The sequence below is a fragment of the Talpa europaea genome (genome assembly GCF_964194135.1).
Source record: "Talpa europaea genome assembly, chromosome: 7".
Taxonomy (NCBI): Eukaryota; Metazoa; Chordata; class Mammalia; order Eulipotyphla; family Talpidae; genus Talpa; species Talpa europaea.
The window spans coordinates 2,611,785-2,626,309 of NC_140074.1; the positions used below are offsets into that span (position 1 = coordinate 2,611,785).

The following is a 14,525-nucleotide window of genomic DNA, read 5'->3' on the forward strand; positions in this document are numbered from 1 at the left end:
GGGTGGGGCTGGCAGGCAGACCAGGGGCACCACAGTGGGGAGAGCCCATTTGAGAGCAGAGTCAGAACAGTGTCATGGCTTCAGGGCCCGGAGGTGGCGGTGCTGGTCTCAGACACCCCTAGCTGCTGGCTACGATGTCAGGTTTTAGATGGAACAAGCCAGGCTGGGTCCGACAACAAAGCCAAGTGTCCTCATTAACACGGAGAGCCCATCCTACTGGGGGAGGCCAAAGCAGGGTCCCCTAGATGTGACAGTTAAATTGAGAATTGAAAGATGATTAGGAAGCAACCAGGTGGTGAGGAGGCGAGAGAATATTCTAGACAGAAGGAGCAGCAGGAGAGATGGCCCCAAGGCGGGAGAACAAAGCTTTAGGAATTTGTTGCTCTTCCCTCCCCTGTGCATGTTCTGTAGCTGCAAACACCTTCGGTGCATGACCTTTATTAAATAGCTACAGGGCTCTTATTCACAGGTATGTCCATTTGTAAAGCTCTTTATTGTTGGAAAACCCCTGGCCATGGGATATGTCACGATCGATGAAATCCACGTTGTTACTCTCACCGCCCCCTGACTGGGTCCACTATTCAGCCTGCATTTCTACTCTGCACCCAGGATTTTGAACCTAAAATTCTAGCCTAGGAAGACAGGGGCCAGCTTTGGGAGTGTAGGGGAGGTGGGGCTGGGGCCAAGGGCCAGGTTTGCCTGGCGATGAGGCCGCAGGACAGCTGAGCCTGAGCCGCCCTCACCAGCTGCAAAGGAGCAATGTGTGTCAGCCTTGCGGTGCCTTTCCGCCAGAGGACACTGCCCAACTCAGGACAGGGGGCTGCCCTCTCTGGCCAGCCTGCCCCAGCATCAGCGGGAGATGCAGACAGGAGTCTCTTGCAGCTTCCACCAGCTTTTCCTTCTCCGTGCACATCTCCCTGATCCCGTCCCTGTCACCCCATTATTTAATGTCCTATTTCAAGGGAAACAGGAGAGGAAGCTGGCAAAGTTGGTTCACACTATTTCTCCCTGTTCAAGAACAGCGAGCAGGGGCAGGAGAACCCCCATGTGTGAATACCCCTCTTGTCACTAAAACTTGCTGCTATTTACATTTGCTTTATAGGCTGTAATGGTGCACACTCTGGAGGAGGCGTGATCGTGTATGTTTCGGGGGCCTCCGTGGTGCCTGACATGATTCCTGAGAAGGACCCTTCAAGCAGTGACTCTCTCCACCTCATGCCCATGTTAGAAAGGCCTGCAGACCCCAGGAGAGGGCCCCCATTCGGAGGTCAAACGAGCCCCAGGCATCATGGTGTCCTAATGGGTTGGACTCACACCTTGGAGTGGGGTAGACTCTGGGCTCTGGGGACACTGAGTCCTGGGCGGGGCCAGCCCAGACCTGGCCGGGCGGCTCCTATCCTGAGGGGTTGCTGAGTCTGAGGTGTGGGGAAGCCACGTCCACCCCAGGCCTGGAGCTCGGGGCCCACAGTGGCCCTGAGTCCCTGGGGGTGTCAGACCTAGGCCTGGTCAGGTGACTCAGCTAGTGGGGGGCTGCTGAGACCCAGGCGGGGTGGGGGTGGGGGGTTGGATCCAGGTCCGGGCGTGGGCTATGGGCCAGCAGGGGCTGCGACCCTGGGAGGGATCAGCTGGAACGGGGCTGGAACGGAGGCTGGAACCGGGGCTCTCTGTCCCGTGTGAGGGGAGCACGCAGGCTCTGGACGGGCAGGCAACGAGCCCGGGCGGGGGTGTCGCTCTCACGGCAGGTGTGGGGGTGCCCGCCCGCCCCTGTCAGACCCGCCGAGCGCGCAGCCGAGGCTCATCTCGGCCGGGGTGTGGCGACTGGGGTGCGGGGCCTCCCCTGGACCCCCCTGCGGCCGCCGCTGGCGCTGGACGACGCGGGTGGAGGCGCAGGGCCCGCCGGGCGGGAGGCGCAGGGCCGACGGGCAGCGGGGCGAAGCCCGCGGGGGTCGGCGGGGGCGGGCGGAGCCGCTCCCCGGGGTGGGGGGCGGGTGTGTGTTGGGGGGGTGCCTGGGCGCGGCGCGGCGCCTCCGGGCCGGCAGGGGGCGCGCGGGGCGGGCGCGGGGGGCGGGCGCGGGGCGCGGGCGCGGGCGGGCGCCGGCAGGGGGCGCTCTGGGCCGGCGCGGGCTCGGCGGGCGCGGGGCGCGGACGCGGACGGAGCCGGGCGGCGGCGGCGGGCGCGGGCGCGGGCGCGGGCGCGGGCGGGGGCGGCCGGGCTGGGGCGCCGGGCCGAGCGCACAGGCCGCGGCCGAGCCCGCCATGCGCGCGCGGGCCTGAGGGAGCGGCGCGGCGAGCGGGCGGCGGCCCGGCCCGGGGCTGCGCGCGGCCCGGCCCGGCCCGATGAGCGGCGGCCTCGGCCTCCGGCGCAGCCCGGAAATGTCCGGCCGGATCGAGAAAGCAGGTGAGGCGCGGGGCGCGGGGGGCGCGGGGCGCGGGGGGCGCGGGGCTCGGGGGGCGCGGGGGGCGCGGGGCGCGGGGGGCGCGGGGCCGGCTGCGGTCGGGGCGCGGGTCGGGGGGCGCGGGGGATCGCGGGGGATCGCGGGGCGCGGGGGGATCGGGGGCGCGGGGGGGCGCCGGGGCGCACGGGCCCCGCGGCCGCCCCGGGACGCCCCGGCCCCGCGCACCCCGCGGGGAGGCGGCCGGGCCGCGTGTCCCGCGCGGAGCCCCCGAGCGCGCCGTCGCCCGGGCCCGCGGCGCGGGGAGCTGCCCCCCGAAATGGGCCGTTCCCCGGAGCCCCGAGTTCAGATTTAGCCAGAAGTGCCCGCCTCGGGGCGCCGGCGGCGGCGGGCTCCGCGCCTGGGCGTTTTCGGGGCCCCCGTCGCGTCCCCGGCTCCGCCGAGCAGGCTTCGTGGGAGGGGGCGCCGCGGGGTGGGCCTGAACCGGGGGTGGGGGGCGGCCTCCGCTCTTTGTGTGCTCCTCGAAATCTGCCGAGTTGCCTCCCAGGAGCCAGGCGCGCGCCCCCCGGGAACAGCCTCCCGGGATTCAGTCGGGCGCGAGGCGCGTCCACGCACCTGGCAGGCCCAGCCCGCGGAGGTGGGCGGCACCCAGGGCGCCTGGCCTGGGGACAGGCCTGGAGGGGCACCTGGTGCCAGGTGAGCCCGGCGGTCGCTAGGGACAGGTGGGCTAGAACGGGGTAGGCGGCACCGCCTTCGGGCCTCGCCGGTGTTGCCCTGGGTGACCCAGAGACTTGCTGGAGAGGCCGGAGACCGCGCGGGTGTCACCTGCAGGCTGAGGCTTCGGCACAGGAAAGCTATCTCGGCCGCCTCTGCGGAGGGCGTCTGTGTGTCCTGCTCGCTGCCAGGGCTCTGGTGAAATGCTTGTTAAATCCTCACGGGTTCTCTGTGAGGGGGACTGTGGTCCTGGCTTCCAGCAGGTTCCATGGCCGGCCCCCCGGCCTCAGCAAGGGGACTTGGAAATGCTGCATCTCCACCCCGAGCCCAGGTGTCTGCCTGTGGGCCGGGCCCTTGGTTTCAGGTCTTTTCTGGGGTGTTTTTCTCTGCTTATCAGCCCGGGGTGTTGCCCGGTGACCGAGCACCTCCCTGCACACGTGCCCTTCTGGGAAGGCCTCAGGTGAACAGGCACAGCTTTTGTCGGGGCCCCCTTGCATGGCATCTCGTGAGAACAGCCCCGCCAGGAGACTCAGCTAACCGGAGGAAGGTCTCCTCCACCGTCAGGACGTGCGCTCGCCAAGGCACTTGAAAAATCACCGAAGAGTAAAAAGTGAAACGAAAGCCCCACCATGTGGGAGCTGCCCCGGCCCTGCTCCCCAGGCCTGCGGGTGCTGCGGCAGGTGCTGACGCAGCAGGCACCTGCCCTCGGCGACACACGTCAGGGTGGGCATGCCGGAGCCCCAGCCCCACCTGGCCACCCAGGTGCGTGAGCTGTGCTGTGACAAGCCAGGCCCGTGGGGAGGGGGGCCTGTCGTGGGCAGGGCTCTGGAGACAAGATAGGGGACCTCGGTGGCCGGGAAGAGGGGCAGAGTGGACAACCCGGCAGGGGCTGCGGGCGTGCAGGACGAGGCCACTTTGGGGAGAGGCAGCTTAGCAAGAAAGTTCCGAGGTTGGCCTGGCCCAGGGTGCCCCCTCAGGCGGCACTAGCAAGGGCCCCCACCCCACCTTCTGGCACAAGGGCTTTTGCTGGGATTCCTGGGACGCGCCTGGGGTGAAGGGTCCACCTTCCTGGTGGCTTCCACTGGCCATTATCTCGGCACTGGCCTTGCACGTCGACAAGGCTTCTGCTGGGTTTCCGTGGAGTTTTCTGGATGCCCATGGCTAGGTCCTTGAGGAAGGACAGGAGGCGGCACGGCCAGACTCCTGTGAGCGGGGCGCGGTTCTGGGGTGGAGGAGCGCGCCGGAGGCCGGCAGCTGGCGTTTCCCAGGACGGACGCGGCACGAGAGCGGCTCGCATGTGGTCAGACTCTGCTCTCCGAAACCCAGCCCAGCGCGTTCACCTCGGGGTTGAAGGCCACCAGGGTGTTTTGAGACCCCAGGTCCCAGCCTGCCGCAGCACCTGCCTGACCACCCTCTGCTCCTGGGGGGCGTCTCTGGAGCGTGCCCTGCTGCTCCTCGGTACCTTTTCTCCCCACCTGGGGGCCTGGCTGAGGGCCCACTACTTCCTGGGGGCCCAGAAGGGCAGCCGTAGCCCGTGCTGTGTCCCGTGGGGTGGAGCAGCCCGGGCCCCAGAGGCAGCAAGCGTCATCTGGTGGGCGTGGCAGGGTCTCCCAGTGAGGCTTGACAGAGGAGGGTGAGCCTGGAGTGCTGGGCAAGGCAGGGTGGGGTGGCTCCCCCGGGCCCCTGGCTCCCAGGAGGACGAGGGGTGGGAGGTGTGTGAAGCCTGGAGGGAGGAGAGGGCCAGGCCTGCGTGGGAGCGGGGCCCTGTTGCCGCCTCCCGGAGACCCTGGCCAGGGAGCAGGCCTGTGCTCTCAGCGCGAGGGCTGGTGTCGGCCTCGGTGGACGCGTGGGCAGCGGTGTTGTGTCAAGAGGAAGTGACCGTCGACGTTTTGATGATCAGGATGTTGCCCACCAATCCCAGATCTGATTCTCTGGAAGAACGGCCCGCTCCCGGAGAGCCCCGAGCCCCGTCCTATCGGGCAGCTGCTCCAGGGCCCCATGCCCCTCTTGGCCGCCTGCTGTTTGCCTTGCGCCCCCTCCTTGAAGAGATCCCTCATGCTGTCTGCTTCCCCCTGGACTTGGAGACCTCTGCCCCGGCCCTTCCTGTGCTGGCTCACTCCCTGCTGCCTTAGCTCAGCGCCCACTCCGCACCCACTCGCAGGCGTGGTCCTGGGCCCCGGGCAGCAGGGGTGAACAGGCCAGCTCCACACCACAGTGGGGCGCGCCTGGGAGGTTCCGAGGAATCTGCCCACACGGTGGAGGGTGTCCGGGCTGCTCCTGAGGGTTAGGGTTAAGCCCTCGGTGGCACCAGCTTGCCCAGTGCCCGAGGCCAGCATCCCTCTGGTGTCTCTGGCCCCGCGCTTTATTTTTCTTTCTTTCCTTCTTTAAAGATTCTATTTATTTTTGTGTAGAACTGGGGTACAGGCCAGAGGTGCCGGGGGTGAGAGGACTCACCAAGGACAGAGTGGGGAGCAGAACAGGCGGAGCTACTGAAATCCACTGCTGAGGGGAGCAGAGGGGAGACAGGAGAGGTCTGCTGCGCCATGTGGGTAGCTCCCTGGGCAGGGATTGAACTCAGGCGGCAGCAGAGATAGCCTGAGACTATCCCCTAGGCCACCAGGGAGCCCTGTGTTTTTCAAAGGTGGGAAGATGCTTTAGTGGTAAATGACTGGGAGGCGTTCATAGTAACTTTTGGTTATTATGTATTTTCTCAGAACAGCTACACAAGCGCTGACACAGGCTGCGGGGGTTTTGGGGTTTTTTTGGTTTTTGTTTTTTGGGGGGTTTTTTGACCAAGAAGAGTCCTCTTAGATCAGCGGTTGCTGCTTATTGCTCCACTTGAACACCTCCCAATTTTTGCACTTCCCCCACCCCCGCAGTCCTTATGGTCACAGTGTAGACGGGGCATCGTATGCGTCCTGGGGCCGCTCAAGCCCACCTGCCCGTGCTCTCAGGACACCTCCTGCGGGCAGTCGCCATGAGCCGCCGGGGGGCTGCCGGAGCGGGGCGCCCCAGCCGCCATCCCGGGGTCACAGTCCAGGGTGACATCACAACGGTCTGGACCATCTCAGCGAGTTCCTGGCCTCAGAGCACTGGCGGATGAGTCGCTCCGCTTGTCCTCACTTGGCCTCTGCGGGCAGCTAAGGTCCAGGGAAGTCTGGCGAGCGGCCAGGGTCACAGTCCGAGGGCCGTGTCCCGGGACCCACCTCTGCCTGCGAGGGCACCTCTGCCTGCGAGGGCACGGCCGAGCCTCCGTGCTTCTGGAGACACCGTCATTTTCTGGCTTAATCCTCTTCATGCATCTACATTTTTTTTTCTGAGCTGAACCAAAACAAAACAAAAATCACATTTCAGCTAAAAAGCCCGGCGCGTGTGGGCTGGCGACGCCGTCTTCTCGGCAGCCCCGAGAGTGGCTGAGGAGCGGCGCTCACACACGCGAAATGCTTTCCAGAGTCGCCACAGCCGCCCGATGTCAGCAGGCCCCCAGCAGCTGCAGGCAGAGGCGGCTGGCATGGGGCAGATCTGAGGGGCGCCTGAGTCTCGTGAGAACGAGCAGAAAACCCACTTCCAAGTCCGCCCCCGGAGAGGCCGGGCACGGACCGGGCCTCCCCGGCCAGCCCAGCGTGTCGCGTTGCCATAATAAGATGACGCACTGGAAGGAGCGGCCTGGCCGGCGGCCACTGCCCCCCACCCCGGCGCCCCGCCGTGGGGACAGGTGTTCTCTGCCTCGCCCGCGCCTCGCCCCGAAGCCCGTTTTATAATTAAGAAAACAAACCCCAGCTTGTGAATTATTAAGGGCACCGCCGTGGCATTTACGACACCCCGAGACTCGGCATGGGAGCCTTGGGTGGCTCCTTTTCGGGCTTCACCTTCTCCCTCTGTGCTGTGACGGGGGTGACACAAAAACGAGCGCTCCCCTGGGCTGCTTTAACGCGGCAGGCCGCTTGCTGCGCGAGAAGCCGCGAGGGGCAGGGCGGCCATTGGGGCTCGGCCTGAGGCTCCCCCTCCGTCCTGCATCGCACTCGCTGGGAAAGCCCACTTCTCGGCCCAGCCGCCCCTCCCGCGGCAGGCAGTAGTTTCCACGGGAAGCCCCACGAAAGTACTTCGGGTGGATGATATTGGTCGACTAGTTCAGAAACCAAAGCCCTGGTTTCCTTTCCGCAGGTTGAAAGTCAACCCAGATTGTCTTCCGTCACTTGTCTGGGAGGGCGGGCTGCCCGGCCCAGCGTGGGCAGCGTCACTGCGCGCACACCGGGCACTTCAGAACGCACAGAAAAAACTCAGGTTTCTGACTCCCAACCCCAAAATCACCCTTACACGTAGCTGCTTCTGGGTTTTGAGCGGCCAGCTAGGATGCTTCTTGGTGAATTGGTAAGGTTGGCGCCCCGATGGGGCCTGCAGCCGGCCACCCCGTGACAGCGTGAGCGCCGTGCCCCAGGGACCCGTGCTGGTGGCCCCCCATGACCCGCTGCCCTAGTTCCTGTGCTGCACACTTGTGATAAAGTTGAACTTGCCGGGCACAGTAAGAAGTGAATAACACAATTGTGGCAACATGGGGCAATAAAATTACATGGTCTCTCTCTCTCTCAAAATACCCCGTACGCGGTATTTTCAGACTCGGGTTGACCACAGGTAGCAGGAGCCGCTGCAGGTGGAACCTCGCAGAAGGGAGGCTACTGTCTGCATGCGTGTTGTGCTTTAGCTTCTGATGGTAGGTGGGGAGGCTTAGCCCGCGCGCCCCACACCCTGGCCCGCCCCCTGCCCTGCAGCGTCCCAGCTGCTCTTGTCCTGACTGTGCTGGCTCCTGGGGCCACAGGAACAGAGGGCGCACAGGCAGTCCTCCTGCGCATCGAGCAGTGGTGATTTTGCCTCACGCTCAAAACCAGGGCACCTGCCAGCTTGGCTCAGTGGTGCCATGCGCCAGGGTCCTGGTCTCTGCCCAGGGCGTGTTATTCTGGACCAGCTGCACTGTCAGCTCTGTTTATGAGATGGCTGTGCAGTAACGCCCTCCGGGGGAGCGGGTGAGGCAGGCTGGGGGTTCTTCTGGTCGCCCCCTCTTCTCTGGCAGGGGGCCTCTGTGAATGGAGATGCGTTTTACTATCGGCCCGAGTGCTGACCTGCAGTCTGGACCATTCTAAAGTGCTGTTCCCGCCTCCCACCGCCAAGGCCTGCTTCCCCAGATCCCTTGGAGGGGACCTTTCTTGCTTCTTGCCACACACACTGGCCTGCAGGCTCAGCTTGATGACCAGGAGGCCCTGCTCTTAAAGCAGAGAGGGCGTAGCGGCGCTGGCCAGGCCGGCCCAGGAGGGCGGGCCGCAGGCATTTGGTTTCTAGCTTTTCAGAAATGTGTGCCGTGGGTGTGGGCGACGGTGCAGCCTGGCACATGTAGTCCCCTTGAGCAGGAGTGGGGGGCTGGCGGTCTCTGGGAGAAGGGAGGCCTGGGTGTGGACACAGAGCCCCATGAATAGTGGCTGAGTTAACCCAACACACGCCAGCAAAAAACCAGGCCAAACCTCCGGTCGGAGATAATGGCTGCGTTGATTTGCTGCCTGTGGTTAATCACGTGCCCGCTCTCCTTGGCTGGCGGTGAATAAATAAATAGATGGGTGAGTGCGCCTGGCCGTGGGGTCGGCTGCTCTTGGCGCCCCTTGCAGTAGCAGGCACGGCACAGCGGGCTCAGGCGGCTAGCACGGCCGAGCCGGCACCCCCTCCCCCTCGGTAGGCGGTGCGGTGCTGGTCTCTTTCCGTGGAGGAACTGCAGACACAGAGTTTCTGTTTTGTGCGTGAGGTCCCAGATCCAAGTAGCTGGGGCCTGCCTGTGGTCCCCACCATGTCCGGCCAGCTCAGCACACAGTCCATGTCACCGCTCCCCGTGTGCTGTCTTCCCGTGGACGGCGGTAGCGTGTTTTTCTTGGCCATTGGGACTTGGGTAAAGACGAGCCTCAGCCTCTCTGGGACCCTGTGCCACTGAGGCCTGGCGGGGCCACTGGCAGCCGCCGGTCCTCCTGGCCATCCTGCTGCAGCTTGCGGGGGCCAGGAGGCCCTGCTCCCTGCAGAGTGACCCTGGACTAATCACTTCGTGCTTCTGAGCCTCGGCGCCTCTGCAGTGACCCCACAGAGGAGGCGACCCTATCTCAGCACCCTCCTAATGCTGAGTGTTTGTGAGCCGAGCCTGCCGTGTTGGGGTGCTTGGTGGGTTTTAAGTGCCCCTAGTGCTGCATGACACTTAACTACGCCTCATCTCGGGGAGAAGCACCCAACCCTTGATAGCTTTCAGAACACTTCCACAGGCCTTGGGGGTTTTTGCTGTTTTAGGTTTTGTTTATTGGTTTGGTTGGTTATGAAGAGGCACTGGGCTCACAGCACTTCCAGCTGAGGGGATGGCGGCTTCCTGTGTGCCCGCCGCTGAGCTGGGGCTTTAATTAAGGTACCACTTAATTACCCCCAGTTCTGTCAAGGGAGAGATGACAGGTGTTGGGCCCACCTCACTGTTGAGCAAGGGAGATCGCAGGAGGGGAAGTGATTTGCCCAAGTCACACACTGAGCGAGAAGTAGAGGCCATTGGGAAACCGCTTGCTTACTTCCCTTTCTCCAGGGGCTCCTCTGGCCCCGTGGGCGTCTAGGCCTGGGCTCTCAGCTCGGGGCCTGGCTCTCGACCCCTGCTGCGCCAAGGGAGGATGCTGGGAGGCAACCTTGCCACGTGGCTGGACCCTGGGGTTCCCCTGGGGCTTTCCAGCCTCTGCTGGGCTGCACAGGTGGCTGCGCCTCTGAGAGCACCTCTGGTATCTCAGCTGCAGAGGCGGCTTCAGAGGTGCATGTGCTAAAAATACCTGCTCGAGATGTGAGGTGGCAATCGCCTTTAGTCTAAAAAACCGCTGTCCCCACCCACCTACCCATCTCCCACTATCTGTCCGTCCTTCCTCCTTCCTTCCTTCCATCCCTCCATCCACCTACATATTCTTCCACCCCCACCCGCCTGCCCGCGGAGCCTTGCCTGGGTGCTCACCAGTGTCAGCAGCCCCGGAGGGCAGTGGGGGACTCTGATGCCAGGCCTCTGCCTGTGCTGCTAGTGATCGCCCACGTCAGAGGGCGCGAGAGCCTGGGCTGGCAGGCAGAAGGCCACCCTTGCAGCTCCTGGTCAGCACCATGTCCCGGTGCCCTCTGAGGCCTGGTCTTCCCATCTGCGACGTGAGAACATGGGCAGGGCAGGGCGGGGAGCAGGCAGTGGCAGAGGACACGGCGCCCTGGTTCTCTGGGCAGGCTGGATCCCAGCTCCCGAGCCCTACGCCTTCCTTGGCCTCGGCTCCTCACCTGCAGTGGAGGGGGTGTGGCTGAACCCTCCTGGTAGCCTTGTGGGGGCACCCACGGCGGAAACATTCTGTCCTCACCTAATATCCCCTTCCGCTCCGAAGACAACCATTTCTTTGAAAATGGCCATCTGGTAAGCAAACCTCGAGCTCGCAGAGGAAGGGCGGTCTCTACCGAGGTGCTTCCTTTCAGTTTCTCTCTCCTTGTGAGGGAACCGAATCCCAGGGAATGGGTTTTTACAGGTCAGTAAAAAACCCCCAACAGATCACTCATCGGAAGACTAGATGGATTTCACTTCAGCTGCAGCCTCATGAGCCCGTGCCATGTTGGCAGGTCAGGGGAGGCCTGGCTCTGGTCTCTTCTGGGTCGGCCTGGGGGGCAGAGGACTGTCCCCACAGCCAGAGCAAGGCCTGGCCTAGCAGACCTGTTTTTGCTGCATCCCAGGAGATGCCTCCTCAGTATCCCCTCCTGGGGTGACTCTCGGGGGTCAGTTCAACCATCTTTGCTCAGCGCTGCAGGTAGAATGCCACATCTGTTGCTTCTGTTTTGTGACACTTAAAAACACAAGTCATCCGGCATCCTCATGTCCTGTAATGCAAATGGCGCTGAGCTCCACCAGCAGGTGGATGTGGTTCCCCTCTTCCTGCCCCCCTTGATTCATCTCCCAGATAAGATAAACTTGGAAGTCCTGGTGTGCTGACCCAGTCCGCCCTGGCCTGAGCCTCCTGCCTCTGCATGGGGGTGGTGGCGGCTCTGGAAGCGCAGCCCAGAGGAGACCAAGCCACAAGCCCCCGCATCCCTTTTCATTTCCTTTAATCATCCGTCCTGGGGCTGCGGAGCCCCTCGCTTAATTAGCATAACCACACTAATTTGTGCTTCTGCCCGGCCTATCAGGAGCACCTCCAAACATGAGTCCTCTGATCTCATCAGAAAACCAAAGGTGGGCCTCCCCTGGTGGCACAAGCGGATGAGCAGCTATGAAGCTGCCTACAGCCTCTGCAGCACCGGTGCGCTCCCAGCCGGCCAGGGACGGTCCCACATGGCGCAGCAGACCTCTCCTGTCGCGCCCGCTGCTCCCCTCAGCAGTGTACTTCAGTCAGTCTGCCTGTTCTGTTCCCCACTCTGGCTCTGGTGAATCCTCTCACCCTCCCGTGCATCTGGTCTGTACCCCGGTTCTTGTATAAATAAGTAAATAAATCCTTAAAAAAAAAAAAAAAGAAAGAAAACCAAAAGGCACAGATGAAAAGCGCTGCTCCTGTAGAGTTGGTCCTGTGTTTTCCGCCCATGGGGCGCCAGCTCCATTAACTGCTCTGAACGTGCAGGTCGTGGTTGACATTTGTGTTTGACTAAGATGGGGAACCGGACTGCACCCCACTGGCAGGGGCTGGCGTCCCGGTAAGTGCCTTGTACCTGCTGCGGAGGAGCAGGGACTCGGCTGCTGGCCCTGCGGGATGGGAGGGGCCTGCATTCGGGGTCTCTGCCCTGAGACCACCACGTGGGGCCTGGGGGTGGCTTGGGCTCCCCTCTGTGAGTCTGCGTCCGAGGCAGTTCCTGGAGGCTTTTGTTGTTTTGGTGTGACGGCATCACCGGGAAGAACACGTCACTGTCTGAACGCACGTCATTGTCATGATCACGTCTCCACAAACACTGGCAGGGTGGATTATAAAACAGCGCAGCCCGACTGCAGCCGTGTGAAGAAACACGTCTTAGAGTTGAGGAGCTGAGGTCACAACGGCCGCTTGCTCCTGCACCTCCAGTTCTTGGTGCCAGGTGCTGGGGCTGCGGGGTTGCACAGGATCACCCAGGCTCTCCCTACAAGCGAGGCCTCGCCCATGGTGGCTTGGATTTGCAAGCTTTGCTTGTCCCCGTGCTGCCGTTCCAGCCTCACAGACGCCTGGACACAGAGGACAGTTACTCTGAGGGCCATTGCACTTGTGGGTGGTGACAGGGTCACAGATCCCAGCTTGCACCTGCTGTCCCCACTTATATTAGTGACACCCTCCCTGTCACTTGAAAAAGTGCCCTGTTTCAGATGGACACCCAGAGGGGGTCATTACAACCACCGAGCCCACGACTGCATCGGCGAGGGTCTTGGCTGGCAGAAGTAGGGCCTGTCCGACGTGGGACCGGCCTGTGCAGTGCCAGGGGTCAGCTGGGTTTGTGTGGGGCCCGCTCCCCCTGCAGACATCAGCTGCTTTGTGTGTTCCAACCACTCAACCCCTGGGCGCCTCAAAATCTGGGGTGGTTACAGCCACCAGAGTGTGTTTCCCTTGCAATAAGAATGCGACTGGCCGCTTAGAGTCACGGTCTCTGGGATGGAGAAGAATGCTCGTGCCATGTCTGGTCTTGCAGAGCAAGTCAGGCTGCTGGTGTCCCCCTCTGCTCTGGGGTGCTATTGTCAGCGGTGACAACAGGCAAAACCAGAGACTTCCTCAGCCCCACAGAAGGCCCAGAAGTCTGTGCCTGTGAGGGAAGCCGCTAAGGAGCCGGGTTCCGATCCTGCAGCAAGGGTCTGCACTGGGCTACCTAGAGCAGCATTGTCTACCCCGTCCTTGGAACCCAGAGCCGGCTCATAGGGGTCCGTGGGCCTGGAGTGGGGGCAAGTGCTGACCTCCGTACCCTGCAGGGAGGTTATGCTCCAAGAAAGGTGGGCCGCCGGGCTCTCGGTCTGCTCTGTTGCGCGTCACTCTGGGTCTGCCCAGGCACAACACGGCAGCCTTGTTTGGGATGAAGTCGATGCTCAGGAGGGGCCTGTCCTGCTCTTGCCGACATACCCCTGCAGACCTACGGCGGCCGACGAGCTTGAAAAAGCCCCAGGCCGGAGTTGTGGTTTGGGTTCTCTGCCATCTGTGGAACTTTCGGGAAATGCCCTTCCCTCTCTGCACTTCAGTTTCCGCAAACTGCATGGACAGTACTCTGGGTCGCAACCTTTCGGAATTGCCTGTCTTGGAGCAAATCCCCTCCTAGAAAAATGGACACGCGTGGTCAGGCAACACTGAGGGGCCCCCTGAAGCCCATGGATGAAGCCCTGCACCTCCAGGACCCTGCCACCCCTTCCCCCGTTCACCAGCCACACAGGGCCTTTGAATGTGCCTCCCCTGGCCCGAGCGCTCTTCACCCCTGCTCTGCAGCTCCCCTCATCCCTGCATCCTGGGCCCTGAACTCAGCACCAGCCCAGTGCTAACCCACTTGCCGCACTCCGGCTGGGTGAATCTGCGCGTCCCCTCCCCCAGGACATTCCAGGACTGGTCTGTGAGTGTGCAAGAGAGCATTCCGCTCTGCTTCCCGTGGCACAGCCCACAAATGTCCCTTCGCCTTCGATGACTTCCTCCGGGCTGAGCAGGGAAGTCACTTCAAAGCAGGGTCTGAGGGCCCAGAAGACCAGCCAGGCTGCAGCCTCCGAGCGCCAAGCCCCTGACCTCCAGGCGCGGCCCCTTTGTTAGCGTCCTGGACCAGCTGGGACTCCCACTTGGCCGTTCCCACAGTGCCTGGCGCTTCCTCATATTGTTGCCTTTTTGTCCGGAGGGGAAGTGACCTATGTGGGACTTTCCTCCCGTAGACACATGCCACGCATGGGGCTCCTGGGGTGGCCAGGCCCTGTGGGGGCGGGTCCCCTGCCTCGGGCCAAGAAGGTGTGGGTCACAGCTCCCTCGAGGAGGGAGCAGCCTGCAGGACACACTGGAGGGCTTCCTTCTGAGTGGACGGCCTGCTCTGTAAAGTCCACCTTCAGTGACCACTGTGTCCCCGCCCTGGTGTCACTTCCCCAATCAAAGTGTTGTTACTCGGTGGTACAAGTGCTTGCGTGTGAACTTGTATTTGCGCTAGGGAACTAGTTACTTTCCAGAATGTTGCAGCAGGTCTTACTGCAACATACAGCAAAAAATCTCTTGTGAGGGTAAATGATTTTTAACGTGGTGTGTCTAAAACTGGTGTTTATAGCTAATAAAACAGGAAAGGCAGCAACAGTAGCCGTCCTGCAGGGGCGTTCGCCGCGTGCCAGCAAACATCTTAGTTAACCTTTCAGCTGCCTGCGTGCCACGGGCTTCCCGGGAACCAGTTCAGGCACAGACCCAATTCCAGGGCTGCAGAGCTGCAGGGACAGAAGCAGGC

At 62.9% G+C, this 14,525-nt stretch overlaps 1 protein-coding gene across 5 annotated transcripts in view; it reads left to right on the plus strand.

The window, feature by feature from the left end:
* Positions 1-2,337: 2,337 nt before the first annotated feature.
* RAPGEF1 (Rap guanine nucleotide exchange factor 1) overlaps positions 2,338-14,525 on the plus strand; it is a gene marked incomplete at both ends in the record, with an annotated part of 88,058 nt that continues 75,870 nt past the window's right edge. For all 5 annotated transcript variants that reach the window (XM_084236926.1, XM_084236927.1, XM_084236930.1 and 2 more), the window contains one exon: positions 2,338-2,398. In XM_084236926.1, coding sequence (XP_084093052.1) covers positions 2,338-2,398 — 61 coding nt within the window. The remainder of the gene's footprint in view (positions 2,399-14,525) is intronic.